Source organism: Trypanosoma brucei, assembly GCF_000002445.2.
Source record: "Trypanosoma brucei brucei TREU927 chromosome 11 chr11_scaffold01 genomic scaffold, whole genome shotgun sequence".
Classification (NCBI taxonomy): domain Eukaryota; phylum Euglenozoa; class Kinetoplastea; order Trypanosomatida; family Trypanosomatidae; genus Trypanosoma; species Trypanosoma brucei.
The window spans coordinates 801,574-827,925 of record NT_165288.1 but is presented as its reverse complement, the minus strand read 5'-3'; the positions used below and the strand labels follow the sequence as shown (position 1 = coordinate 827,925).

At 43.5% G+C, this 26,352-nt stretch overlaps 6 protein-coding genes and 1 pseudogene across 6 annotated transcripts, besides 43 other annotated features; all 7 read left to right on the top strand.

Annotated features, from left to right (window-relative positions):
• Window positions 1-1,567: 1,567 nt before the first annotated feature.
• On the top strand, window positions 1,568-4,156 carry Tb11.02.0400 (kinesin, putative; the record flags this gene model as incomplete). Its single annotated transcript, XM_823277.1, has 1 exon — window positions 1,568-4,156. One exon carries the CDS (start codon window positions 1,568-1,570, stop codon window positions 4,154-4,156), a length of 2,589 nt encoding a protein of 862 aa, XP_828370.1.
• Window positions 4,157-4,355: 199 nt separating this feature from the next.
• Window positions 4,356-4,398: a microsatellite.
• Window positions 4,399-5,219: 821 nt separating this feature from the next.
• Window positions 5,220-5,702, top strand: Tb11.02.0390 (hypothetical protein; the record flags this gene model as incomplete). The annotated part of the gene is made up of 1 exon (XM_823276.1): window positions 5,220-5,702. The coding sequence occupies one exon, from the start codon at window positions 5,220-5,222 to the stop codon at window positions 5,700-5,702; it is 483 nt and encodes a 160-aa protein (XP_828369.1).
• Window positions 5,703-5,861: 159 nt separating this feature from the next.
• Window positions 5,862-8,171, top strand: Tb11.02.0380 (hypothetical protein, conserved; the record flags this gene model as incomplete). Its single annotated transcript, XM_823275.1, has 1 exon — window positions 5,862-8,171. The coding sequence occupies one exon, from the start codon at window positions 5,862-5,864 to the stop codon at window positions 8,169-8,171; it is 2,310 nt and encodes a 769-aa protein (XP_828368.1).
• A 22-nt stretch (window positions 8,172-8,193) lies between these two features.
• Window positions 8,194-8,266: a sequence feature (A-rich).
• A 437-nt stretch (window positions 8,267-8,703) lies between these two features.
• Window positions 8,704-8,763: a sequence feature (A-rich).
• Window positions 8,764-9,052: 289 nt separating this feature from the next.
• Window positions 9,053-9,074: a sequence feature (AT_rich).
• A 183-nt stretch (window positions 9,075-9,257) lies between these two features.
• Window positions 9,258-9,314: a microsatellite.
• A 102-nt stretch (window positions 9,315-9,416) lies between these two features.
• Window positions 9,417-9,440: a microsatellite.
• Window positions 9,441-9,442: 2 nt separating this feature from the next.
• Window positions 9,443-9,500: a sequence feature (T-rich).
• Window positions 9,501-9,560: 60 nt separating this feature from the next.
• Window positions 9,561-9,572: a sequence feature (A-rich).
• Window positions 9,573-9,601: a microsatellite.
• Window positions 9,602-9,679: a sequence feature (A-rich).
• A 41-nt stretch (window positions 9,680-9,720) lies between these two features.
• Window positions 9,721-9,855: a sequence feature (A-rich).
• Window positions 9,856-9,961: 106 nt separating this feature from the next.
• Window positions 9,962-10,011: a microsatellite.
• Window positions 10,012-10,018: 7 nt separating this feature from the next.
• Window positions 10,019-10,138: a microsatellite.
• Window positions 10,139-10,331: 193 nt separating this feature from the next.
• Window positions 10,332-10,354: a microsatellite.
• A 269-nt stretch (window positions 10,355-10,623) lies between these two features.
• Window positions 10,624-10,679: a microsatellite.
• A 99-nt stretch (window positions 10,680-10,778) lies between these two features.
• Window positions 10,779-10,828: a microsatellite.
• A 644-nt stretch (window positions 10,829-11,472) lies between these two features.
• Window positions 11,473-11,498: a microsatellite.
• A 68-nt stretch (window positions 11,499-11,566) lies between these two features.
• Window positions 11,567-11,591: a sequence feature (AT_rich).
• Window positions 11,592-11,633: 42 nt separating this feature from the next.
• Window positions 11,634-11,654: a sequence feature (AT_rich).
• A 112-nt stretch (window positions 11,655-11,766) lies between these two features.
• Window positions 11,767-11,811: a sequence feature (A-rich).
• Window positions 11,812-11,832: 21 nt separating this feature from the next.
• Window positions 11,833-11,866: a sequence feature (CT-rich).
• Window positions 11,867-12,037: 171 nt separating this feature from the next.
• Window positions 12,038-12,058: a microsatellite.
• A 103-nt stretch (window positions 12,059-12,161) lies between these two features.
• Window positions 12,162-12,234: a sequence feature (AT_rich).
• Window positions 12,235-12,629: 395 nt separating this feature from the next.
• Window positions 12,630-12,658: a microsatellite.
• Window positions 12,659-12,666: 8 nt separating this feature from the next.
• Tb11.02.0370 lies at window positions 12,667-13,155 on the top strand (annotated as a pseudogene).
• Window positions 12,703-12,771: a microsatellite.
• Window positions 12,773-12,806: a microsatellite.
• Window positions 12,936-13,002: a sequence feature (A-rich).
• Window positions 13,143-13,165: a sequence feature (AT_rich).
• A 494-nt stretch (window positions 13,166-13,659) lies between these two features.
• Window positions 13,660-13,707: a microsatellite.
• Window positions 13,708-14,069: 362 nt separating this feature from the next.
• Window positions 14,070-14,114: a sequence feature (AT_rich).
• A 28-nt stretch (window positions 14,115-14,142) lies between these two features.
• On the top strand, window positions 14,143-14,727 carry Tb11.02.0360 (hypothetical protein, conserved; the record flags this gene model as incomplete). Its single annotated transcript, XM_823274.1, has 1 exon — window positions 14,143-14,727. The coding sequence occupies one exon, from the start codon at window positions 14,143-14,145 to the stop codon at window positions 14,725-14,727; it is 585 nt and encodes a 194-aa protein (XP_828367.1).
• A 122-nt stretch (window positions 14,728-14,849) lies between these two features.
• Window positions 14,850-14,895: a microsatellite.
• A 229-nt stretch (window positions 14,896-15,124) lies between these two features.
• Window positions 15,125-15,153: a microsatellite.
• A 241-nt stretch (window positions 15,154-15,394) lies between these two features.
• Window positions 15,395-15,419: a sequence feature (AT_rich).
• A 324-nt stretch (window positions 15,420-15,743) lies between these two features.
• Window positions 15,744-18,854, top strand: Tb11.02.0358 (hypothetical protein, conserved; the record flags this gene model as incomplete). The annotated part of the gene is made up of 1 exon (XM_823273.1): window positions 15,744-18,854. The coding sequence occupies one exon, from the start codon at window positions 15,744-15,746 to the stop codon at window positions 18,852-18,854; it is 3,111 nt and encodes a 1,036-aa protein (XP_828366.1).
• Window positions 18,855-19,368: 514 nt separating this feature from the next.
• Window positions 19,369-19,402: a microsatellite.
• Window positions 19,403-20,855: 1,453 nt separating this feature from the next.
• Window positions 20,856-20,884: a sequence feature (AT_rich).
• Window positions 20,885-21,687: 803 nt separating this feature from the next.
• On the top strand, window positions 21,688-24,312 carry Tb11.02.0357 (hypothetical protein, conserved; the record flags this gene model as incomplete). The annotated part of the gene is made up of 1 exon (XM_823272.1): window positions 21,688-24,312. The coding sequence occupies one exon, from the start codon at window positions 21,688-21,690 to the stop codon at window positions 24,310-24,312; it is 2,625 nt and encodes an 874-aa protein (XP_828365.1).
• A 152-nt stretch (window positions 24,313-24,464) lies between these two features.
• Window positions 24,465-24,494: a microsatellite.
• A 165-nt stretch (window positions 24,495-24,659) lies between these two features.
• Window positions 24,660-24,707: a microsatellite.
• A 509-nt stretch (window positions 24,708-25,216) lies between these two features.
• Window positions 25,217-25,271: a sequence feature (A-rich).
• Window positions 25,272-25,281: 10 nt separating this feature from the next.
• Window positions 25,282-25,304: a microsatellite.
• A 93-nt stretch (window positions 25,305-25,397) lies between these two features.
• Window positions 25,398-25,435: a microsatellite.
• Window positions 25,436-25,601: 166 nt separating this feature from the next.
• Window positions 25,602-25,667: a sequence feature (A-rich).
• Window positions 25,668-25,751: 84 nt separating this feature from the next.
• Window positions 25,752-25,797: a sequence feature (A-rich).
• A 106-nt stretch (window positions 25,798-25,903) lies between these two features.
• Window positions 25,904-25,925: a microsatellite.
• Between the last annotated feature and the right edge of the window lie 427 nt (window positions 25,926-26,352).

Below are 26,352 nucleotides of genomic sequence, written 5' to 3'. Positions count from 1 at the left end.
ATTGTTGTTGTCGTTCTCGCTGTTACTTTTTTTTGTAAAATCCTTTATTGCCACCTTCACGGCGCTGTGTGGCAGTGTGAATGTGTGTATATTTGCGGTGGAAGAAAAATAAAAAAAAATAGTTTTTTTTTCGTGTATAGCCCCACCGCAAATGCTGACCGAATGGGAGAGGAGTAACAGAAGGTATATTCTTTTTTCCCCCTTTTCTTCTGAAGTATTCGAAAGTCCAGTAAACACTGCTGCGCCAGACATTGCATGAGCGCTGTGCAAAAGCAGTCTAAGTAGAGGTAATGATGGCTGTAGTGGTGGTGATTACGGCATAAAAGTAAGCTGTTTACGTATGTTTTATCTTTGGTTAGGATGCTTTACCTCACCTTCTAGCTCCCTTTTTTTGTTCTGTTTTTGATTACTTCGCGTTTTTATTCAACTGATTGATGGGTGATGGTGGTGGTAGTACCTACACCTAGCCATTCCGGAAGGAAAAAAAGGGGGATAGGGATGGGGATATAAATTCACAAGAGGGAAGTGTGTGGTAGACACGGAAATGAATCAAAGCTAAATATGCACAAAATTTTGTATGTACAACTGCCTGTGAGTTTGTTGTTACGCTGTTGGGTGAGTGTGCAGGGATGGGAATGCGCACGTCAAATAGTTTAGTTGGCTAAAGGCATTCATCACTCCGCTCCTCTTACCATCTATTGAGTGGCTTGCAAACGACTCCATAATCCCTTATTTAATAGCCGCTGCTCTTTTATCTCTTTGTATTTTGACCTCCCAACTTGGTGTCTCTGCCGTATTTTCCTTTTTGTTTTTTACTATTTCAATGCTGAGTGCACAGAGAAGCTAAGTGGGGTAGACGTGTACCACCATTACCATCACACGCATGTCGTTGACCTTATTCGTTTTGGTAAAATTCTTCATTTTGTTTTTCTCCTCTAGTACAACTCGCAGAGTTATGCCGTACTTTTATTTATGTTTGTATTTCGCCGTGTCATGTTCTTGCTTACTAATTCAGCTGTTATTACTCATTCTTTCCCTCTTTCTGTTTCACGCAATTTACCCTTATATTCTTTTTTGGGGTAGTTCCAAGGGAGTTCTGTCGGGGGCGTACGTCTGTTTGTTTTGTGTTTGATTGAGAGGAAGGGATAAACGTGCAGAAGCCAGAAAAACAAGTAAGAAAGATCAAGGGGTGAAAAAGCAAAACAGAGGCGGAGCGAACAAAGGAGCTCCAGTTTGCTCTGAGGAGGCGTTACGCACTCGAAATTGACCCCGCTTCCCACTAAGCGTGGTTGTAAAAGGAAACAGGTGTTTTATACACAAACTGTACTTTCTACTTTCCCAACGTGTAAGCATCGGAACGGACAGGCACCCACTGGAGCGACAAGATAAGGGGACTAAATAAAAAGTAGAACTGTTGTTGGTGGTAAGGAGGTGCGAGGTTGTATTCCACAGAAATTGGTAAGAGTCATTAACATTTACGCGCGCGAAGCAACAGTCTTTTCTCCTTTGGTTCGCGGATAGTCAAGCACCGGAAGCAGAAGCAAAGAGCAGTCGAGAAGCATAGGGGATGAGTATTGAGGTTCATGTACGCATTCGACCAAACGCCCCCACTAGCGTGTGGTCCAGCGCAGAAACGGTGTTGTATAGTACAAATAACCCTGACGTGCGTTACGTGTACAACAAAGTACACCATGGTGGCACAAGCAACCACACCATCTTTCAAGGTCTGGAGGCTCTAGTACACGCCGGTTTTGGCGGCAAGAATGTCACCGTCATGGCCTATGGTCAAACGGGCAGTGGGAAGACGCACAGTATGAATGGAACTGCCGCGGACCCAGGCATTGTGCCACGAACTGCATTGTTGCTTTTTGAGTTAAAGAAAAATTCCCCTGGAACAGAAATTTTTGTTTACTTCACGGAGATATATAATGAGTCCGTGAAGGACCTGTTAGACCCTCAACGGGGTGACCTTGCGCTTCATGACGCGCCGGACGGAGGGGTTTACTTCGACAAAAAGTCTGTTTTATTGGATTCTCTGGAGGGTTTTACGAAACTGCAGGGCGCCGCGGAGCGCAACCGCAAGTACGGTGTAACGAACCTCAATGACCACAGTAGTCGCTCGCACATGATTCTCACATTTGAGATTCACAGGTCGAGCCGGCAAGTGAGTACAATCAACTTAGTGGATCTTGCCGGCTCTGAATCCGCATCTCGTGCAAACACAGAAGGTATGCTGCTGCGTGAAGGAGGCTTTATCAACAAAAGCTTGCTAACGCTTGGTAATGTGGTGGATGCGATCGTAGACAAGCGTACTTATGTACCCTACCGTGATGCCAAACTTACCCGTATTTTACGGAACTGTCTGGGCGGGTCCGGTATGACCTTCATTCTATGTTGCATTAACCCATCTACGGAAAATTTTGAGCAAACGGTATCTAGTCTGCGCTTTACGCAGCGAGCCATGAAAATCAAAAACGATCCGGTTATGGTACTCAACATGCCACCGCTTTTCGCGCACGAATACAGCATAGGTGCGGAAGAGATTGTCCGAGGGATAGATGAGTTAAGTGATGCCTATTATCAACGTGGACTGCGTGATGCTTATTTGTACGTCGACAAAACTGTCTCGTCTATCGTGGGTAGCTTTAAGGGACAGGTCTCTGAACCCATACGGGCGATGGCGGATGCTCAGCGACTTCTTATTGCGCACGATCATTCTGTGGCTATTGATCAAATCGGTCCGCTTTACAGTCGACTAGAGGAGTTGACACAGCAGCAGCGACAGGACCGCGATATTGAGGAACGGGAGGGCAAGAGGCAACGTCAAATTGAGGATGAGATTGAGTGCCGCCGCAACAAGGTTGCTCGTCTGGAGGCACGTGTGAAGGAGCGCGATGCTGAAGGAGACACTGAATTGGCGAATTGGGAGTATCAACTCTATGAGGCGCGGCAAAGACGAGTAACCCAACTAGAACTGCTTTTGTCTTCAGAGAAAGCAGCGCGGTGCCAGTTACAGTATAAACACGTCATCTGCATAGAGCGCATAGCCGCTCGCTGGGTGCCCATGATCAAGTCTTTAGGACCCGCCACCCCTCCAGTTGCTGACAAGAAGGTGGCTCTCCAGCGGTTGCGTCAGCGCTTGGAGCAAGCGCGGGAGGAGCTGCAAGATCTCACTGTAGCACATGATATGATCAAGGATGATCTGCCGAATGTACAAGCGGCGGCAGAGGGTGCAGGAGGAGGTACTTTAACTCCTACCTCACTTTCCCCACGGCCACAAATGAGTGAAGATGCAATTCCTATAGGTGCTCACATGTCGGATGCACAGATTGAGGAACGGATTCACCAGTTGGAAAGGGAGGAGAAGCTGTTGATGTCGCAAGCCATTCACGTGGCTCGCTGTGAGAGCGCCCGCCGCGTTCGGGAGTCTTTAGCGAGCCCGCGAAGGGAGACTCCTCGCACCAGCCGTTCGGTTGTGCGGTTGCATAGCGCAACGCCATCCCGTCAGGATAAGGATGCCGGGGACATGCGAGGGCAACTGTTGGAAGTACTTGACTCCTCCCCATTAGACATTGCGCATCGTTCGAGGTGCCATGGGAGTCAGGCCCACCAACGTAGTCCCACGCCACGTACTGCCCGTACGGTATTTCCTACCGCCGACGAGGAGTTATGCGATGATGTGAATGTGCCGGTGGGTCCCAAACGTAGCGCCTCACCGCGCACCGAGAATTTGGCCGACGGCATGCGCCGGGCGTTGGGTGTGTTGCGCGATGTGAGGAGCAAACTGTTGCGTCCCGCTTTGGGACGTAATGTTCCGAGTGTTTCTCGTGGGAGTGCGAGGGCTGCTCTAAGGACGTCGTCCCCACTGCCTCAATATGTGCGGTCGGGTTCATTAAGTGGGCGCCGCACGAATTCTTCTCCTCCAATCAATATTGAAGAAAATAACGGTGATGATGAGGCCATGCCTTTTTCGGATGTGTGCAAGCAACGTAATAACGCGAAGATACAGGAACCGGTTATTGGTATTGCCGCACGCAGACGGTTGGAGGGTGCACCCACACGACCTAACGTCGAGCGTGCGTTGTGGCGGTTGTCACTTTCTCCTAGTAGTGAACGCGCCGGGAAGAGTGGGCGTAGCCGCTCCCGCCGTCGTTGATTTCGTTCACGTTGTGAAGTCATGTGAAGGTTTTGCATTGTTGTTTTCCTTTCTGCAGTATTTATCGCCCCGACACCTGCTTGTTTTCTTTTTTTTTTTTGTATGTGCGTGTATTTGTAGGAGGGGATACTGCGCGTCTCTTTACAGTACTATTGCGTGTTAGCGCAGTTGTACTGGTGCAACTACCGTGTATCTTTAGTATATATAAGTATATAAATATAAATATATATATATATATATATCATTAACTTCCTTAGACGTGTTAAGGTAAAAGGTGACAGAAAACAAAGCAGAGAGGGCGGTTGTGATCATAATGATGGGAATGATGAGCGTTTCGACTATTCGAGTGTTGATGATGATGGTGTTGTTATGACATTTTTGCGTTTCGTGCGAATATCTCCACCTGCGCAACATTAAACACTTTTTTCTTATCTTTTTTCTCCTGTTTGGTTATGTTCTCCGTGAAGCGGGAAAGTACAAGTCACTCATTATAAGGACACGCCGCTTGTGGATGGGGTTTGTCCTTCGTCCTTTCAGCGTGACTTTAGTGTTCATTGAACTTTTGTTACGTGCATACTTTCTTTGTTTCTTCATTTGTATGGAAAATCAAGTAGACTAGATCTGTACGTGTGCCATCTTACTTCAATTATTTTTCACATCCCCCCCCTTACTTCACTTTTCTTTACCCACCACCTCATTATTCTTTTTCCCCCCACCTGCTACGCAATTGTTGTTCTTTTTATCTCTGTATATGTCTTGAGTCGACCCCTGCTGTTCTTTTTGTTTCGTTTTAGAGGCGTGTTATGAAGGATGGAAAGAGGGAAGAAATAAAGAAACTAATATGATGTTGTGGCGGTGGGAGGTTTCAAAATACCTTTCGTTATCGTGCGGACACATTTGTGCGATCGAAATGGCAACCCGAAACGGGGGGGGGGGAGACAAGGTGAAAAAAAAGTTGTAGAGAAGAAACAGCAGATGAAAAAAGGCAAATGTGGTGAAGGGCGACAAAAAAGGCGATGAGGAGTTCTCTTTTTTTTTTTTACTTTCCCACTGTTTGGCTGAAATGGTGGGAACGAGTATGGTAGGAGCGGCAGAGGGTACCTTGCTGCAATCCAATAAGCCGCTTCCTCTCCCTTTTCCCAAATTGTTGTTTCTTTTTCACTGCCTTTGCCACTACCGCAGCCGTCTTTCTCCCCACCCCGCCGTGGCACTTGGTGTGTTTCCTTTAGTTCATCCCATTTTAGGGCCTTTTCACCCATTTTCTTCCCAACTTGACCATCGTTCCTTCCCTTTTCTTTGTTATATATATCAAAACAGTAAGTCATACCAATCACCAAGTACCCGTCAGTCTGGCTACCACCACGCGGGCGAGCAGGCTGAAAAACGAAAGAGGCGGCTAACAGAAGAGCAGAGAGAAAATAAAACAAAAACAACAACAACAATAGTTATTAGCGGGAGCGACAGAGTGCCGCCGTGGGTGGTTCCCGTGAGGAAAGGACTGTGGGACTTGTGTTCCTTGAGGTGTGCTGCTGTCGTAAGCAGCTAAATTTGTGCCGATTTGTGCGTGTGCCGTTGGGGGAAGGGGATTATTAAACGGGAAGAGTAAATTAGCACTCCCTTCTAATTACCATCGTTGCGATTCCCACTTGCTGGTTCGCTTATTAACATCGTACTGCACGTAGGTTTTTGCTGCCTTGGGGAAACTATGGAACCCGGAACGGAGGACATTGTGGTAACAACTGTAGAACGTCTAGTGGCAACTGTAGGTATCTCGGCTGACTGTCGTATCGAATGTCATGCCTCCGATGGGGATAAGGATGTTAAGTCAAAACTTTGCTTCGGCACACGCATAGTGGGCGTGGATGGTCATATGGTAACGGATAGCGGTGAATTGCGGGAGCTTCTGCATTCACGGAGGGGGAATACAGTACTGATTGCATTCGAGAGGGTTGACTGCTACGGTGAGAGGGTTGAATTGAGGGGTAGTGTGGAGTGTAATGGTGTGTCCAGTAGCGTTGCTCCACAGAATCCAACTGAGACACAGCGGAATCGAGTCGCCAATGGCAAGCGACAGAGCGATGTGGAGAAGCCATCAAGTTTGGTGTCTTCTGCGTCGTCCTCACCGGCGGAATCCGTTTCTGCCGCCATCTCATTTCCGAGTGTGGCGAAGAGATGCAGTGACGAAGTTGAAGTGGGGCATGACGAAGGCGGCTCCCAGTTGGCTTTCTCATTCAGTAATTTTTCTCTACCAGAGCTAAGCGGTAAAGTCAACCAAATTCCTGGAAAGGAAGCCGGGTCGATTACCGAGGGCCTGACGCCATCACTTTTGGAGTTTGAGCAACTAAAAGTTTTGGGAAGGGGATCCGACATGAACTCCGCGAATGGGGTGACTTCGTCGAGCCACCGTCCCGCATCTTCTTCACGTACCATTCGACGAAGTTTAGCCGCTGCTCTTGATGGCGTTGAAATAGGTTCGTGCATTATTTGTGTTTACCAAGATGTGAATCCAATTGCTGAGCTGGAGTTCACTGCAGCAAAGATGGGAGCTAGCGTTCTGACAGTTGATCTCGGCGCGAAGCTTCGCCGGAGAACAAGACCGGAGGAGTTTGGAGAGCAGTTCGTATCCGCCATGACGGAGGGTAAATGGTTCGTCATGGTGAACGCTCACAAGTCCATATCCACTTGTGGCGTACTTGAGGATCTGATGAGGGAAGCAAGGGCGCGCAACTTTGAGGGGTTTAACCCGAAGGCGAGGGTCATTATATGCTTAGAACCACACCCACACTTCCCACGGTTTCTCATAAACCACGCTCGGGTGGTGAAGGTCCGGTCGTCCCTCTCCACATCGTTAACAGTGCTTTCACACACCATGACAGCTTCCATGACGCGGGATCGTGTCGTTACTGGGGGCTCCTTTTGTACCATTGGTGAAACCTCTGAGAACCGAGATGATCCGGGACGCCAAGGCAGGGGCAAACGGCGTGTGCGAATTAATGCTGCAGTGGATGTAGTGGAGATCGCCCCTCGTGAAGTGATCGAGACACAACTGGTGAGGGAGGAACATTTATCGGATGGCCGTTTGGCCCTCTGCGCCACTTTCTCGGGTGTACCGGGTGATAGGTTTCTATGCGTAGACGTGGCTGGTGAGGACGGGCGTTTTGCCGTGGGCTCCTCCATGGGAAATGTGTACTTTGTGGACCGATTTGGTAAGTCTCTGTTGCAAACCCACGTCCATGACAGTTCCATTTGGGATCTCAGTTCCCACGACAAGTTTCATTTCGCCACTGCGTGTGAAGACGGCACGTGTGTTGAGTGGGCCTTCGATTTGGACTGCGGAGAGGACGTCGTGCTAACACCATCTTACACGGCTTCACTTGGTAATGATGCCTACTGTCTGTCGTACGTAAAAAGCCTCGGTTCGCAATATCCATTTTTACTACTCGGGGGGCTGCGACATGAGTTGCTTCTTCTCCGCGGCGGTGGGAATACTTCCATGCGGATTTCCATCCCCGCTAATGCACAAGTTGTGGATGCTTTTGGGAATGAACCCGTTGCACTCGTAGGAGGTAGTGATGGGACGGTGATGGCTGTTAATGTGGATGTGGGTTTGTCTGTCGTACAGTTTGCCGCGCACACACGCAAGCTTCCAGCCCTGACGGTGCGGAACAGCAATAACTTTTTCACCGGTTCGTTTGATAGTACTATCCTGTCCTGGGATTACCGCACACCAAAACCAGTTGCTGGTATTGCACCGAACAGCACGTCCACTGCGGATATAACACATACATTGAAGCTTAGAGGATACGTAACTGGTTTGCATGTAAACGATATGTACATGGCCGGTAGTGTGGGCGAGAATTTATATCTCTGGGATGTGAGGAAGCTGGGCGAAGTGTTGGGTGGCCATGTGCAAGCGTGGAAGGGACTTTCGCGTGGCATTCGCGTGGATTCTGTGGAGCGGCGGATTATAACGGCTTCACAGGACGGCGTTGCGCGGGTGTGGACTTTCGTGTAGCGCAGGGCAATGCGCCCTCCCATTGTTTTTTTTTCTTTATAACTTTTTTTGTCTTCGTTTTCTTTTTTCTCTCCCTGTTTTCCATCTTTGCTTTTCCCCCCCCCTTCCCTTTTGTGTGGTATGTTCATTAATAACTCGGTCATTGTCGTGGACGGAGGCAGTGTCACATTCGGCCCACACCATTTGCCCACTTCGCTTTTTCGCCCCTGTTTTCACCCATTCCCTTCCCTCTTCTTCCCATCCGGTTCTCTCTCTCTCTTCGCTCGCTTTTATCTTTTGTTTTTTTTTATCATTTCCCTCACCGGTTTCCTTGTTTTCTTACGCATCTGTTCCTTTTTTTTCTTTTTGCTCTAGCTCTTTCCACTTTCCAAAGCATGTAATTCAACTGGGTTCTTTTCGTTTTTTTTTTTACTCCTTCCCCATCTAACCCTGTCGCTCTTAACTTGCATGCAAGGTTGTGCTTCCCCACTCAAATTTTCTTCACTAAATTTGGCTTCTACGTCCTACCTATTGTTTCACCATCTTTTTTTCCTTTGTTGTTTTTTTTGTTTTTTGTTGTTTTTGCTTTTGCTTTATGCTTTTGTCTTTTGTTATTCAACTTTTTCATCTTTTTGCGTTTCTCACATTTTAATTCATCGTCAACAGATGCCTGCAATGGTAACAAGAGGTGAAGAAGAGAGGGAGAGAGAGAGGAAGGACGTATAAGCGGAGAAAAATGTGTGATGCGAGATAAATGAAGGAGATGAATGAGAAAAGAATAAAACGGAGCCAAATCAAAAAGAAAGAGCAGCAACAACAGTAACAATACCTTGGAAGAAAAAAGAAAACTGTAACAACAACAACGCCAGTATCAACAAGAAACGGTTTTTTTTTTGCAGTTGATTTATTTTTTTTTTAAAATTTCCCTGCGCTGTGACTGTTAAGATTATAATGATTGAAGGAGGGGAACTTAACGTGAGGAATTGGGATCGATGGGTATTCAGTAGTGTGTTGGTGTTTTTTTTATTTTTGTTTTATGTTACGTGTGTCAATGAGCGGTTGAAGGGAGTAGATGAATAAATCAAAGTATCACGTTTATTATATGAATATTTATATTTATATCTACATTCATTTATATTTATTTACTTACTCATTTTTTTTTTTGGCGTTTTTGGTTGCGTGTGTACGCTTTTTTTTTTCCGGATGGGTGTGAGGGAAGGTGCATGAGGTAAAAGAAAACTAAATGTTTGATTGGGTGCGGGCGAGGTTTTTTTTTGTTTTGTTTTGTTTGGAGGAAAACAAAGAAAAAGAAGAGAAGTGATGGGACGAGAAAAAGTAAAAGAAAAAAAAGCGGCAAGTGGTGTGGAAGAGGGACGTGTGTGACCAAATTTGTGTGACCTCTTTGAAAACTCTTTTTTTTCTTTATTATTATTATTACTTTTATTGTTATTGATGTTGTTTTTCTTTCGTTATTTTTACCTTCTTTTTTTTATTTTAACTGTTTCTCTTCTATCCCTCTTTTTTTTTTTACCTTAATGATGTATGCGCAGAAGGAAGTCAAAGAGTGCGCTTTTGTTTTCTTTTGTTTTTTTTTTTGCTGTCACGATTTTTTTTTTTTTGTGCACATCACTTACCCTTTTCTCATTTTTTCCCTTTTTCCGTTTTCATGATTTTCTTTCGTTTTGTTTTGTTTTTCTTTTATTTTCGATTATGTCGCGGATGTGATGTGTGAAATGAGCGCGACGTATATTCCGCTTCTTTTCTCCATTACCGAGTAGCTCACTTTTATGTCTTTTTTTTTCTGTTTTACTTATATCTATATCTATATATATTTATATATATATTTATATATTTATTTATACACCACTTTATTATTATTATTATAATTATAATAGTTGTAATAATTATTATAATTACAGTTATTATTATTATTATTATTATTATTATTATTATTATTATTATTATTATTATCATCATCATTTTTATTAGTTCAATCGCTTTTAGTCTCTCCCACGGATTCCCCGTTCCTTTTTTTTTTTAAAAAAAAGTATTTTTCTCTCCAATCGTCACACTTTTAAGTAGTGAATGGAGGGAAAAGGGAAAAGGGAGAATTCCGGAGTGATATAAGGAACGAAGAAAAAGAGTAAAAGAAACGGGGGGAAAAAAATAAAGAAATCAAAAAACAACAACAACAACAACAACAAAGAAACGAGTGAACAAGTGGATGAGTAAATGAGTGAAAAAGTGTAAAGGAGTCGTTATTTAAATAAATTAAAACAAAAGTGATGTGATACTTCAATTGTGTGAAGTGTGGCTGTGTATATAAACTTTCCTTTTAAATACTTTAAAAACTATTTTGCTGCTGTATGATAGTGTGGTGATGTGTGTCTGTGTTTCTGTGGAGAAAGCGAATACGTTGACGTGTATGTTTACATTTATATATGCATCCATGCACACACACACACACACGCACATATAAATATATATATATATTAAATTTATTATATATTTATATATTTATTTATATATGAATGGATATGCTTGTCTCTGGAGAGGTGGTGGAGAAATTAACTTCATGAACGGGGAGATGATTGAGCGATGGGTATAATTAACGATGTGTCGCGACATTATATACATACATATATATATATATATTTACATGTTATATATGTGTGTATTGCTTTTGGTTTTTGATTTTGTTTTTGAGGAAAAGAATAAATAAAGTAGTGGGAAACGTTGAGGAGAGGGAAATAAATACTCACAGGACACGCGCATATCCGCACACTTATACAAAATAGGTGGTTCTTTTTTTTTTTGTTTGTCTGTTTCCAGTTATTTCCCCCCCCCATACAATAAAGGTGTGGATCATATAAAAGAAAGAGGTGAAATAAAACGAAACAAAACGGCGCCAACATGTTATTTTGTTTTTAAATATAAAAGAGGAGAAAAGGAGAAAAAAAGAGAGAGAGAGTGTGTGACGGAAGGAAGGAAGGAAGGCGTGTAAATAAAGTCACGTAAATGATACCTCTAGTGGACACATGTATAGAGGCAAATTTTGTAGAATTCAGCCTTTCCGTCAAAAGCAGGAAGAAAAGAAGAAATAAAATTAAAACGGTGAGATCAAACAGTAAAAAAAAAAGGAAGATAGAAGGAAGAAACAAATAATGATAATTCTTTTTTTTTTTCTGTAAAGACAGAAGATCAGGAATTACAAATTGATAAAGTACAAGTATGAGGGTTTGGAGGGGCGACGCGCTTATTTTCCTTTTTTTTTTGGTTAAAAAAAGTTCAAAGCAACCGCCGGTACGTCAGTTGAAGTGAGTTATTATTATTATTATTATTATTGTTTTTGTGTTATTTTTGTTTTGATTAGGGGGAACCCTCTCCATTTAAGTTCTTAAAGGGTTGCTCATGGCATTTTAAAAAAATTTTATTTAATTTGTAGATGTACATATATGTTTCAAAAGTATGTAGACATATACGTATAAAATATTTATTTATTTTCCCCAGATCTTTTTACCACCTATCTGTAACATCTTTCTTCTTTTTTCCCCCCTTTTTATACCTTCTCAAACAAATCTCCTTTCTTCAGTAAATGGCGGTAACTGTACGGGTGTTTTTATATTTATTTATTTATTTGTTTCCTTTTTTTTTTTCTTTTGTCATTGGGCGTATGTATCGCGAAAAGGACAAGGAGAAGGAGGAGGAGGAAAAGATGCGGTAATAAATGAGATATGAGACAAAATATTACGGTCTTAAAAAAAAAAAAAAGAGATAAAAGGAGGATAAATAATATACATTAAATCATATAATATAAAGAAAGGTAACCACAGCACTTTGATATCAAAGGGGTCGCCCCGTAAGGAATGGGACGTCCTTAATGCATAAATAATAATAATAATAATAATGGTGTAAAGAAGGTCGAAAGTAACAATGGGTGATATCAAAAATAAATAAATAAGAAAAAAAAGTAGCTATTGTTATGTTTCTGAACTATTTTGCTTCGTTTTGTTTTTTTAATTTTTTAATTTTAATGAATAAATAAATTGATAATTAAATGATTAATTTATTCATTATTTTTAAAGCACTCCTTTTTCTCTTTCTCTTCTTCTGTTGTTGTGGTGTTTACCGCAGTACACTCTCCCAAGTGAATATATGATGTGAATTTTTTTTTTATCGTGATATGTCAAACCCGCATTGTGCTCTCATTCGCTTATTTGTTTATCTGTTTTTTTTTCTATCTTTCAATTCCACTTTTGTATTTACTTGTGCTTGTTTTCTTTTTTTTTTTAATTATTTGGGTGTTTGTGTTTGTGTTTGTGTTTGTGATCGTGCCTCGACAAGAAGAAAGAAAAAAGAAAGAATAATTAGATTAACATGCAACAGTAACAGCAACTAAAAGGGAAGAAAACTAAACTGTTATTTTTGGTGTTTGTTTATGTGAGTGTTTCATGAGCACGTTCACTGTGTGTAAATGCGTATATATATATATATATATATATATATATGATTTCTTATGCTTACATGTACAGCTTTAAAAAAAAAAAAATTGTGTCTGTCTGTCTGTATGTTTTTTTTTCCTGTGGTCTTTCTATCTATTTTTCGATCTGTTTCGTTGTCTTTGTGTGTGTGTGTGTGTTTGTGTGTTTGTGTGTGGGTAAATTTTCCTTTATTTTTTCCCTGCACAAAAAAAAAAAATACTTTTTCTTTACTTTACCTGCGGAGTCTGGCCTCTTCCATCCGCCTTCAAGACGTTTTCTTTTTGTATTCGGGTTTTGATCAGTATTTTCTCCTTTCCTTTTCTTTCCTTCTATTCTATTTTATTTTGTTGTGTTGTGTTGTGTTTCCTTTTTCCCGCCCTTTTCCACACACGTGTGCAAATAAAAAAAAAAGGGGGGGAGGGAAGAAATTACAAAATCAGACTAATGACTGGTAAGGGAGGGGAGGGGAGGGGGGTAAGTGGTCTTATTACATCTTTTCTTTTCTTTCTTGTTATTATTATTAATATTAATATTGGTGATGTTTAACACTGTTGTAAATATTCAAAATGTTTTTTTTTTTTAAAATTGATATTAACCAATTACAATCATGTTTAGATATCCAGGGGCTGTTGATCGCTCCGGTGCCATCGTCAGTCAAGTCAGCTGCAAAACTGCGCACTTTCTGGCGAGAAAACAACTTACAAAGAAGAATTAAAATAAACAAAAATAAAATATTGGGCAAAGTATGATGGGATTGTATACGAAAGTGGGTGAAACAAAGCAAATAAAAGGAAGGGAAGAGGGTTTGGAAAAAAAAAAGGAAGAAACGACAACACTAATAAGCCAAGACAAAGGCGATCAGTACAGTTTTTTTTAAAAAAAAGAAAAGAAAACAAGAACATGAAAAATATATATATGGGAACACAAGAAAAATGAATGCTACAACCAATGAAGAAAAGAAAAATAACAACTGAAAGAATAGTTGCTACTTTTTATATCCCTGAATTAGTGGTTTCTCCCCCCTTACCTTATTATTATTATTACCATCACTATTATCATTACTGTTATCATTTTTACCACCCTTGCAATCACTACTATCACCATTTTATTATTATGTGTTAGACATTTTTTTTTGTTGTTGTCGTTTCTCACCTACTTGGTCACTTTCAGTTTTTTTTTCGTATCTTCTTCTTCTTTCTGCGTCACCCACGTGGCTGACGGTTTCGTACCACTTCAAAATTACTTCTTTTCCTCTTTCTTTTTTCCTTCAAATGATTGTTCTATGTATTTTCTCAACGCAGTTCTATTTGTGTATGGTCTTCCGCTCCAAATTCTCCTAGCTCTCTATCTTTCTTTATTTTTATCTTTTGTCATCTCTTTCTATATATCTCCTCCTTACACGAAAGGAAACGCGCATACGCTATAAATATAACTGTACAATATATAATTATATAATTATATATTGTATTGTATATTATAATTACTTGCATTTGAGAGATCTCACTGACATAATGAGTACTGAGCCAACCCCTCGTGTTATTGTTTTTGATCTTGATGGCACATTGTGGAGGCCTGAGATGTATGAACTTTGGGGTGGTGGCGCTCCCTTTATGCTGTCGAAAGATAACTCAAGCATTGCTATTGATAAAAAAGGGACGGAAGTGCGTCTTATTGGTCAAACGCGGGAGTTGCTGCAAATGCTGAGCACAACTGAGGAATGGCGGAACACCCATTTGGCGATATCTTCTACTTGTGATGAGCCGCGATGGGCGATGGAACTGCTGCAATTGTTTCGGTTCAGAGACAAGAGAGGAAATGATGTGCCAATGCTTTCTCTGTTCGGTGATTTAGTGGAAATATATAAGGCAAACAAGAAAAATCAGCACCGTACTATTCTTAAGAAAGTGAAAGAGCACGATCCGACTGTAAGGGGTGATTTTTCTGACTTTATTTTCTTTGATAATCAGCAGGACAACATCGGTCACGTCTCGAGCATCGGCGTTACGAGCATTTACTGCCCGAATGGAATGGTGGGTGGAGTCTTTGAGCGAGGGCTTAAAGAGTGGAGAGATAAGGAAAAAAAACGCGCTTTGTAAAGTATACTGAATTGCAAGGTGCGGATGAAGAGGGTTTGAAGCCCAGGGGAAATGTTCACATGTCTGTTTTGTAGTGTCTTTCGTCTTGTTTCGTCTCATTTCCTCATAGGCATACACGAAATTATATGCATATATATATATATATATGCATATATATATATATATATAATCTCCATTTCTTTCGTGTTCGCGCGGCCTGTCTTCAGGTGTTACCACCTAAAGGTTTTTTGTCCTGCGATCATATGGGTCGGTAAAGGACTGAAGCAGATCCTTCAATACGGTTTGTCTTTTTTTTTTTAATGTTAAAATTTTCTTTCTGTTTTTTTTCACTTTTGCATTCACATATGGGTTAAGACCGTCGGTGAATAAGAGGGATTCGCATCGGTGAGGTAAAAATTGTGTGTGTGTGTGTGTATGTGTGTGTGTAACGTTATTTCTACCAAACAATGCGTGTGTGGGTTTTGTCACGTACGGGCATAAGGAATCGCATCCATGTGCTCTAGGAGTAGCGTCTTATACATGATATCCGGTTAAAACAGACTAAGAAGAAAAGAAGAATCATATGTAGTAACCAGAAGTCTGTTCGGACTTTTCTGTTTTGCGAACTCCCTCTTTTCCATTCATATCCCATCCCATCCCTTTTATTTTATTTCTTCTATGCTGTTTCTTTTTTTTTTTAATATTTTTATTTTCGTTGGATTCATTGAGTGTAAGTGTGTGTGTTTGAAGTGTGGTTTGCCAAGTAGTTAAGTTTGAGAGAAGGGTAGTGCGGTGTTGTGTCCGCTTTACCCTACAACTTGGCCTGGGAGTTCATAGTACATATCATTGTCGAGAAATCCTGCTTCAGCAACCATTCATTTGTACATAAGCTTAAATAAGAGAGTCAGATTCGGCACCGAACACAACTGAAAAAAGGGTCAGGGGTGGGTGTGGTTGGTTTTAGTTGATAAAGATCAGAAAAGAAAAAAAAAGAAAATAAGGAGAGAAATACGGCAAAGTGCGAATAAGCAGAAAAGATGGGAAAGATTCTCCTTTGTGTACAGAGTAAGGTGCGCGATGTGAATAACATCCTAACAATACACAACGTTCATCCACAGGTACGAGCAGATGTTATGCGACGACTGGCCACCCTCATTTATCAAGTGCAGGAGCATCTCGACACACAACGACCGGCGTATGACGAAGCCCCCGAAGAGATTTGCGGTGTGTTTGTGCGTGAGATAGTGCAAAATGTTATCAACAGCGCCATTCCGTTAGTAGAACTCAGTACAGAAGGGAGGCGAAGGGTCTTATTAGAAGAACGTATAAAGGAATTAGAGGCTGAACTCAAGCGCAGGGAACAAGAACGGAGCGAGGCGGAGGAGATGCTTGGACGGTTCCGCACGGTACATGATGAAATGCTGCACAGTTACTTCCGTGAAGTGCTCATTCTGAGGCATCAGTTGCACGATTGCGTGACTGTGATGCAACGAACACGCTGGGGGCGGATGATCACACTTCAATGCGTTCCGGCAGAGTTGCTAAACATGGCGGCGCGTGGTGCATCGCGGCCGGTGTCAGGTGTAGTTCGTACCGTTGAAGCCCCTTCCAAATCTAAAATGGAGGAATGCGGTGAAGTTTTACCATCAGGGTCATCGTCATTCTCGGGTGAGGAAAGTGGCACTTCCGGGCCGCTGGGAATGGAGGATACACATCCGGGCCCTGGTTCAATTTGGAGTGGCAGCAGTCCACGGCAGGAGGCTTCGCACGCGGATGGTGAAGGTTTAGAGCGGCGAGCTTCTGTTGTTTCAGCCCGTTTCACGCAGTTCCGGAGATCAACGGGAGGCAAGGCAGGTGATACAGCGCCAGCAACCCCTGTTTCACTTTCGGCGCGAAGTGCACGTTTCGGAGGCGACAGGGAAGGGATAAAACTGTTGACACGCCGTACCGTATCTGTGGCCACACAAACTGCAGAGTCTGTGTGGGGTGATCCAGTTAATGCAATATTTGATTACGAGCAGTATGTACGAGCCCTGACGATGGAGGGATTGCTTGGCGATGAGGGGAAGAAACTAGCGGACACTATCAGCTCTCCTGGTTTATCAGATGAGGCAGCAAGAAAAGCGCTAGCTGAATTTTTGGCTCGTCGAGCTTTAGGAGGAATACTTGACAAGGGAGACGGTTGCCGCACTGGATTGTTGTCTATGCTAGATCAATGCAGTGCATCAGTCATAACGGCTCAGATCCCCACCATAGTGAGTCATGCACAGGTGCTTCTGAGGGAGCGTTTGGACGAGCTTCGACACAGTGTACAGATGCTGCGTTGCCAATACAACGACGATATGAACGCCCTACGGAAGGCATTTGAAATTATCCAGGGGCGTGTGAATAGCCTTCTCGGGTTCCTAGAAACTTATGCGGCTGAGGTTCGACTCATCACTGACTTTATGGAGGACCCGGTCAAGCATCTCAAAGGCAAGCATGGAGAAAAGGGACATGTGATGGACCCACGTAGTCGCCGCGTGGTTGCTAGCTATTTTATTGATTCCGATAAAGGGGATCCATCCACCGCTGCGGAAGGCGGTGGTGTAGTTTCAGACGACAAAGTGGATGTATTTAGTGTCAACAGCCGCTCAGGGCGGCGACGCGAGTTCAACTACTGGGCGAAAAACGAAGTAGTGTTGGGGGCGAAGGATGCTTTTGCTAGGTTGCAAGCTGCATCGTACAGTGCGGTAAAGCGGCTTTTCAAAGGTGGAAAAATGTACTTGGGTCAGGGTGTTGGCCGTCGAGGTATGCGAGGTTTATGTTTTGGTGAAGGGGGTGAGGAAGGAGTCGGCTACATGAATGGTACCAAACAGTATGATAGTGAATTAGGCGCTTCACCGTCGGCTGACGAAGAAGACGAGTTCTTAGCATCTCTGACGCGAGAGGAATTGTTGAAGTTGTTAGTGCAGCGAAGACTGCGGCGTGTGGCACTACGGGCCCGCCTCTCGAATTGCATGAAACGGCTTTCGTCTTGCAGCCGCGAGGGCGGGGAGGTAGACGCGCTTCAGGATATACTCGACGAGGCACGGTACCGCGAAGACGAAGTGAGAAGTACAACAAGTACTATAAATAAGATCTTGGCTCTTATTGGCGTAACCAACGATGAATCGGATGGTGAAATGGCCTACTTCAAGAAGGACCTTCTCTTTTCACCATACTTGGTGAACCCCGCTGGTTGTATTGGCGGCGATGGTCAGGAATTGGTGTTTGTCCAAGTGCCGGTGAGTGCACAGCATGCGCGGTCTGTGTATGATTCACTCATGAACAACTGCACGGGTTACATTGTATTCAATGAAGAAGTTATACCAATTGCTCAGCCGCTGCTGACAGGCAGTGATTACACCACATTTAATGGAAACAGCCGTCGACCCCTGCGTCCCCGGTTCCTTTTCACTGGTTCTGTGGTGGACTACACACGCAGTGTGCAGCTTGGTCGACCACTTGTTGGCACCGATGAACCCCGTAACGTTTGTTGGGATTTGGAGAATACTCAAGTTCCTTACACGTGTACCCGTGTACCAACCCCTGAGAGTAAGAAAAGTGTTCATTACTCAACTCTTACAATACCACAACTGTACCAACCACCAGCAGAAGCGTACAGGCCACTTCCACTTGTACACCACCCTAACCGAAGTGGTAATGAGTTGGTTGAGGAGGAGTCGATAACGCAAGAGGTGCACCCGCCGCGAGTCGTGCAAGACATAAAAGTGAGGAATATGAAATTTCGACCACCACCGGAACGTGATCTCCTCCCAAAGACCGGCATCAATTCGCCACCAAAAGCTCGACTATTTTATCCCGAAGTACATCAACCTACCGCGGAAACAAAGGAGCTGTTTGCTGTGGAGTCACTTACCTTAAAGCACGAGCGTAGAGGCATATTTGATGATGAGAAAATGCTTAAACCGAAATCACGAATATTATCTGTAATTTCAGGTGAGGAACGCTGTGCGCGTGTGCGGGATTTGTCGTCGAAGTTAAAGGGGCACGCTAAAACCTCCGGGAGCTCTATTACACAATGCTCTGCAAAGATTCCTTCTGAAAACTTCTTGAGGTACCGTCTTCCATGCCTCACTCAGTCAGAAGTTTCTTCAGGTAAATGACAGTGGGGGGGGGGGGGGAGAGGCGGAGGGGTGCGCGCGTAAAAAAAAAAACATATGTATAGATTCTTGTCTTCCTCTTTGTTTTCCTATTTTTTTTTTTTTATTCACCCGTTGGTGCACCAACGTTATAGGTATTCTTGGGGTGTTTGTCCAGGTGGTTAAGCATCAACGGTAGTGCAACGGTGACGCAAATTCCCTTTACTATCACCTTTTTGTGAAATATGATCCCCTGTTGGTGCAATAGTGGGGAGGCGTTTTTGTTTTTTCAATTTACTCCACGCTGTAATTGCCGCAGATGTAGCTTTATTTCACCGCCACATTTATTTTCTTTTTGCGACAAAAAGTAGATGTGTACTTTCATACCCCGGTACGGGTTTGGTGACTGTAACTGCTGCGGGACCTTTCTTGTATCGTTAGGTCAAAGTGAGCCAAAAATGTATGTGTTGGGGAAAGAGATGTTTGTTGTAGTTGTTGCGGTGGGTTGAACTGCTATTTCCTTCTTTATTTTGCTCCTTGTGTGTGTGTGTGTGTGTGTGTGTGTGTGTGTGGCTTTTTGTCTTGCTTTGTGCATTCGTTTTCAGTGTTCACTGTTTCTTGTGGCCGACTTCAGTTTGAGGACTTGTAGAACCGCCTGCACCGTTGTTATGACCCGTGTTATTTGTTCACTTACACCCCTCTTCGCACCATGATCGCTCACTCCATTATTCTAATGCTCTTTTTTTTTGTTTTCATTCAGCTCTTTCTCAAATAGGTGAGAAGGCGTGTTGCCCAATCACAATTAAAAGGAACGGGGGAGGAGCGCAATTGCTTATTGCTAGTGTTGTTTGAAGGTAAATAAAGGCCAAAAGCTCAATAAATCAAAAGGAGTTGTTAGTCGGTCGAACGACTATTTCTAGTATCGGCGAGTTCATTTACTATAACCTTTTCACGCGGAAGGAGGTAGCGAAGGGGACAAATGCTTACGACTGGACCGTTGAATATTCCTCGAGCGGAGCGCCTCTGTAGAATATATTTCTACAGTGGTTTTGCGGGGTTGCCATTGTTGTGGTTCACGACGTGGCTTTTCTTTCGCCACCACGCCCAGCACAGCGCGGCAATACGTTGGTACACCAACACTTCGCTGCGACTGTCTGTCGTGGGTGGACTTGTGGTGTTGCTTTGGTATGTTGTGGCGCTTATTGTGTTGCCTGTGACGAGTCCCCTCTTCGCTCTTCCACCTTCACAAAAAGGCGAATGGCGTCCCGGTTTCTTTACAGAATTGGTAGATGAATGATATTGCAGTGAATAAACAGATACTCCGGCTTTTGGGCGCGCGTGCGTTTTGCTGTGCTGCCCTTAACATGCCTATTTAATTTTTTGATTGTTGTTGTTGTTGTTGCGAGTTTTGCTTGTACTACTGCTGTTACTGTTGTCATAAGTAAAGCATTACCCTTCTTTATTATGTCAATGTCAGAAACTCTGCTACTCGATGCTTTCCTGTTTTAATACGATCTGCAGCTTTCTTATTTAAATCCATTTCTTCTCTTCTTTCTCTTTCTTTCCCCCCTCCTTTATCTCAACCTCAACATTTCAACACGACGAAACCCAACTGAAAGGTGGTTTCTTTTCCCTCCTTCGGTTTTCATTTTTCTTTTTTCTTTTTGTATTGGAAGACAACTCTGTGTATACTTTCTCACCGTTTTTTTGTGTTGTTGCTGTATAGCGTGAGACTTCTCTTTGGGTTAAAGGGGGAAAAACGAGATTATTTTATATTTTATCTTATTGTGTCAACAACAGCCACAACAACAGAAATACACCTGTTTCCAAAAGCAAAAAGAAAAAAAAAGGACTGCACTTACTTGAGAGCAAACCCGAAAGGGAAGGAAACACAGTAGGAGGAAAAAAGATACAAATATTTTAATAAAAGGGAATATTTAATAGTGGTTACAAAAGGGGAAGGTGAGGAAAGAGGGAAAGCACTTGTGCCAATCCTCGTCGTTCTTCTGCTAAGGTCATATAAGGATATATATATATATATTTATTTATTTAAACGCATAGCATTTGGTACATTTCAGTGACTAAATTCGGTTGCGACATTCGTAGCGGTAGAGGATACGAGTGAAAGTCATTTCTCTGTCTCTCTTCCTCCCTTCCGGACCACCATAGGGACCATTGCCATAGAGTAAGTTCAACATATAACAGTTTGAACATATATTTCATACAGTTTTTTTTTTTTTGCTTCCATCGCTTCACCTTTATCAAGGCAAAAGCAACAGCAACGATAATCTACCCAGAGGGGCGTGTCATCAGCCACATTACACAGATTTTGTTGTTTGTTAGCTGCCGGTGGAAAAAAAAGGGGGGTAAGGGTAAGGAAGGTGGATAAGATATTTGAATACACTTCCCCATATATTCACTTCCCTTCTTCAACTATCTGCCGGTTCGTTTTCCTCTCGTTGATTTTGAGGGAGATAAAAATTTGAATTTCAGGAGGGAAGGAAACCAGGGGCTTTTCAGCCTTCAATCGAAAGAATATTTTTTTTTGTTGAGTTTTCGTTTTTTTTTTTACTTTTTCGAAATCGACGGGGTGGTTGGGTTTGTTTGTGCCCCCGTTGATTTTTGGTGGTGCTTGTTTACCCATAAAGCGAAACATTCGTCTTTTTTCCATTATTAAAGGGTGTATCTGCGGCAAAATCAGCAAAACAGCGCACAAGTTGCTTTTTTGTGCGTGTACGCGCATTGCTGAGGGGAGGGGCGATACTGTAACTTCGCTCGTTATTATCGCGAAAGTCTTGACTAAGCGCCCTTTGTTTGTTTGTTTGTTTTCCGCTGGTACCCGACGCTTTGCGGCGAAATGTGGCAGCCACGTCACGGACACGGCAGTCAACCGGCTCCGTCACCCTGTTCCTTCACCACAGAGGGATGCACCGTTGGGTCGTCCACTGATGTGAGCCCACGGACAGCAGAGGATCGGTTTATTGGCGTAGCCGACTACAAGGAATTCCTGCGTGATCCGCTCGCCGTGCTGCAGCACAATTCCAAAGATCTTACGGAGGCGCGCTATCGGCGGACGCTGGAATCCTGTATGGGGCTAACGGGGACTGGCCACATGCTTTCTCACGGTGGGGACTACTTTCGGTTAACGCGTTCTCGTGAAGGTGATCCCGATGGTTCTTTTTCCCCAGCGCATGGTATTGTAGACTCAACTCTTACCCTATCGTCACAGCCGTTTTCTCTGACGTCTGCGCTAATTTCGGCACCATCGTCACCGCCAAGTCGAGGAAGGCATCCTCCCATTTTGCAGGAGCGTGAACGATGTTTCGTGGATTCAGAGGGTATGCGTCAACGGTCGGAAACCTCAAGAATGTCTCTCACCCGCCACTCGTCGTTGATGGGTTCACCTTCCAGCACTCCAACGAGGAGGTTGGGTGGAGTGATGAGTTCCAATGCGGGATTTGCACCGGCCCCGCTGATGGGTGTGTTGCCCGCTGATCACCGAGAAGGATGTCATACACCTGTTCGCCCTCCGCGGGAAAGCGCTGTGACACCTGCAACTGTTCCCGTACGCGGGATGGGTTATTTGCATTCAACAACCCATTGTTCTACGTTTTCTGTTGGAAGTACAATCTCGGTGCCACCCATGGAGGGACCTCATTCTCCTATTGTGCACCGCGAGAGCCGGAGCGCCACCCCACGAGCTTCCTCATTGTGCGGTGATGCGCATCGGATGACTCCCGTCACGACTCTGCGCACTCCTGTTCTCGGTCCCCGGCAGTCAGTCGCGGATCCGCCGGTACTCCGTACGCCCGTTGTACATGAAAGTGACCTCGCCTGCACACCCGCCTTCAGTGCGCAGATGAGTGGTTTCGGGGCGTCGGTGAAAGGCAGTCCGCTACTCCGACGAGGCGCATTGTACTCGCAGCATCCGACCCCACGGCGGCAGGTGGAAACATATGAGAAAGTCCTTGATGCTCATGGCCTTCCGTCGTGTGATTCGCAAGGACATTCCAACTTTAGTCCACTGTGTTGGGGATATGCGGGCGCCGTAATTGCGCTGCAGAACAGGGTTTACGTCTGGCATGGACCTGATAGGACACAACTAATTTTTGAGGCTCCACAGACGTGCGGTGTGGTGAGTGCGGTTGCCTCGTCACGACAGGCGACCGACAGTGGGGACGTGTACATAGCATACGGAATGGAAAATGGTTGGATAGTGGTGAGCCGCTGCCCTGTTTGGGGGGATGTCGCGCCACTTCCGCGTTGTGGAAGTGGGGAGGGACCGGGCAGGCGAGGGGATGTAATGTTTGCTCGGGCAGTGCAAGTAGTTATCAGGGATCACACAAATCACGTGAGCACGTTGCAAGTTGTTGGGCATACACTGTACGCGGGGTCCATGGCCGGCACGCTAACCCTTCATAACCTTTGCGATTGGTCGGTGGAGTGGTACACTGCCCTGCATCTTCCCCCTGGGAGTGGTTCGTGGAAACCTCAGTGTGTTGTGAATGTAGGAGCGCCAATTTACAGGTTAGAAGTTACTCCAGATGAAGAGCACATTGCTGTTGGGACAAATAACAGTCTTCTTCTGTACCAAACGAGCCGTATGGGGCCTGATGACCGCTCAAAGCGACGAACGATTTGGGCGAACGCCCCTCATCCAGTGCGAGCATTCTGCTGGTGGGGTTTTCCATTCAGCGATTTCAGCAGCGTGGCATCAGATGGGCATCGCGGCAAGCACGGAAGTTTTTTTCAATCTGTCCTTCTCTACGGCGGTGGCGCAGACGGATCTGTTCTGTCTGTTTATTCGGTGGGCAGCCGATCGGAGAAGGCAGCGCACCCCCTCGCCGCTCCAATCCTTGGCATTGTCAGCAGTGAAACGTCCGATGAGATATTAATATCTCTTGCCCCTGCAGGTTCCGGTCAAAACACAGTCGTGGCTCTACGACAATCACCAGCGAATGGTGGGCATCTTGGCACGGCAGAGAATGATGGTGATGGCTCAGGTTTTGTTGCTAGTGGTGTGTGGGATACGCCTGACAACTCCAGTGATGAGGAAGATACGCGGTATGTGACATATGTTGATCGTCATCACCCGTTTGGTGGCGTTGGTGCTAACGGCGGTACAACCAATAATACCACTGCCACTAGTGGAAGCAACTACAGCGCAAGCAACACCACTGCTAGTGTCACTCCCAATACCGTTACCAGTCGAGTTGATGGTTTCCCACCTCTTCCAACTGTCGGGCAATCCCGTGCCCCCGTGAAGGTCGCGGAATTGCTCCAAATGTATCAATTAAAAGAAGACGGTGAAGTGCTGGAACGGCTGAGTGGTTATGGTGGCCTGCGAGATGGTCCTATTTATTTGGCGCTTTCCCCCGATAACACCCAGTTGGCAACGGCAGGACCTGAATCAATGATACGAATGTGGCGTGCCTTTCAAACCAAAGCGCCGTCTCATGTGGACCCGTGCCAGTTTCGCTGAGTGACCACATATTGTGCCGCCTTCACCCCTCAATGAGTCTGATGTACCAATGTGAGTATTTGTTTCATGGTACATTTCTCTCACGATTGGTGCATACGCGCACATGTTTGTCGCCTTTTTTTCATCATCGCCTTTGGGTATCTCTTTCTTCTTATATATATATATATATATATTTGTACATACGCATGGGGGAGGGAGTGGGTGAAATGAATTTAAAAAAATAAAGAAAGCTTGTTTGTGTTGCATTGCGTGAACTGAACGAGATGACAGTTTTATTTCTAAGCCGCCGACTGTACCGTCACCAGTGAAATAGAGGTGACAGGTGAAGTGGGAAGCGGATGAAAATAATTATCACCACTGTTATTATTATTATTATGATTATTACTTTATTGTTACACCTCTGCCGCTTCCAGGTGCTTATGCGATGTGCCGCAGCTCCTTACCGCGGTGTTTTGGTGCAGTAAAATAGTTGGGACGGAGAAAAGGGGGGAAGGGAAAAATAACATGTATTCAAAAACTCGTGCGAGTAACTTCAAGAGTGTTGATGCTTACCGAATAGAAATGTAGGTGTGTGTGTTTGCATTTCTCTCTCTTTTTTTTTAGTTCGTTCTCTCTTCAGGCTTTTATTATTTGTGTGCGGCCTTTTAACTTTTTTTTCTTTCCATTTTTATTTAATCCCTCGCCCATCCAGTCTTTCCTTATTTTTACCCTTACAACTCACCGCAGCGGTGGACAAACAGAACAACGACAAAAAAAAAGAAAAATAATGCCCGAGTTGGGAGAAGTAAATAAATAGTGGCAGCGTTATGAAGATCCGCTGCTTCATCCATTCCATGTGGCAAATTTCTTCTCTACTTTATTTTCATTATTGTTATTATTATCATAGAGTCAGTGAGCGATGCTCTTTTTTTTTTTTCTATTCTTCTTTTCTTCTTTTCGTTGCTTTTTTTTTTGTTTTTCCTCGTTCTGTTATTATTATTATTATTATTATTGTGAAGGCTCCGTGTTGAATTGCAGAGGAATGCGGGCAGCTTCTGCGTATGTGTTTGCTTGAGAAGGAGCGTTTATTTAAGTGGTTCTTGCCATTTGTTTGTTTGTTTGTTTGTTCTTTTTTTTTTTTGTTACGGCTGTGACCGGTGAAGTAAAGTATGAAGAAAAAGTAAATGAAGTAAATAGGTGAGTTAAAGAATGAATAAATGACATAGAGTTTTTTTTTACTTTCCCCCCGTTAAATAGTATTTGTATAAGTAAACCTTATGAATAAGTGGTGATAAGTTAGTTGTGACATGTTTTCTTTTTTTTTTTTTTTCCACCCCCCCTTTTTTTTTTTGTAACCGTTGTTTTATTTTATTTTTCCGATCACCTCATATTCACCAATGCTCATTGCCTTTTTCCACAACATTTCATGCGCGTGTTTGGCTGGCACTGCTGATGTGGTGTTTTTCTTTTTTTCTTTTTTTGTTTTTTTGTACTTTTTTTTGTTTTGATGAATTCTTTTCCTTTTCATTTTGTGTTTTAAATATTTCATTAAGTTTGGTTAATTCGAAAGAAAAAAAAATCTTTTTGTCCAAAATATGTTGGACAACTCTCTTTTTTGTTTTTGTTTTTGTTTTCTCTTTGAGTACCAAACTAGCTAATGAAAAAAAATCAATAAATTAAACAATCAACAAAGTGTGTGTGAAAGAAATAAAACAGAAAGAAGTGAAGGGAATGAGAAATAAACGACTCTCCACTCATTTAATGAGTATAAAAGTGATTATGTTTTGGTACCTTTACTTTAGGGAAGTGTTACGAAAGTAACGAAAAGAATTTCTTTTTTTTTTTTTGAAAAAAAAAAAAGAGGAAAATATGTGATTAGAGCAAGCAAGGCAATACAACAGGGCAGAATGTGTTTGTATTTGGGTATTTAAGATGGAAACATCGGGAATAAATGAATAAACGAATCGATAAACGATACTGTTTCATTATCAGAATATTCGTTTTCTTTCTTTTCAGCTTCTTGTTTTTTTTGTTTGTTTGAACGTTGTCAATCGCTCTTTA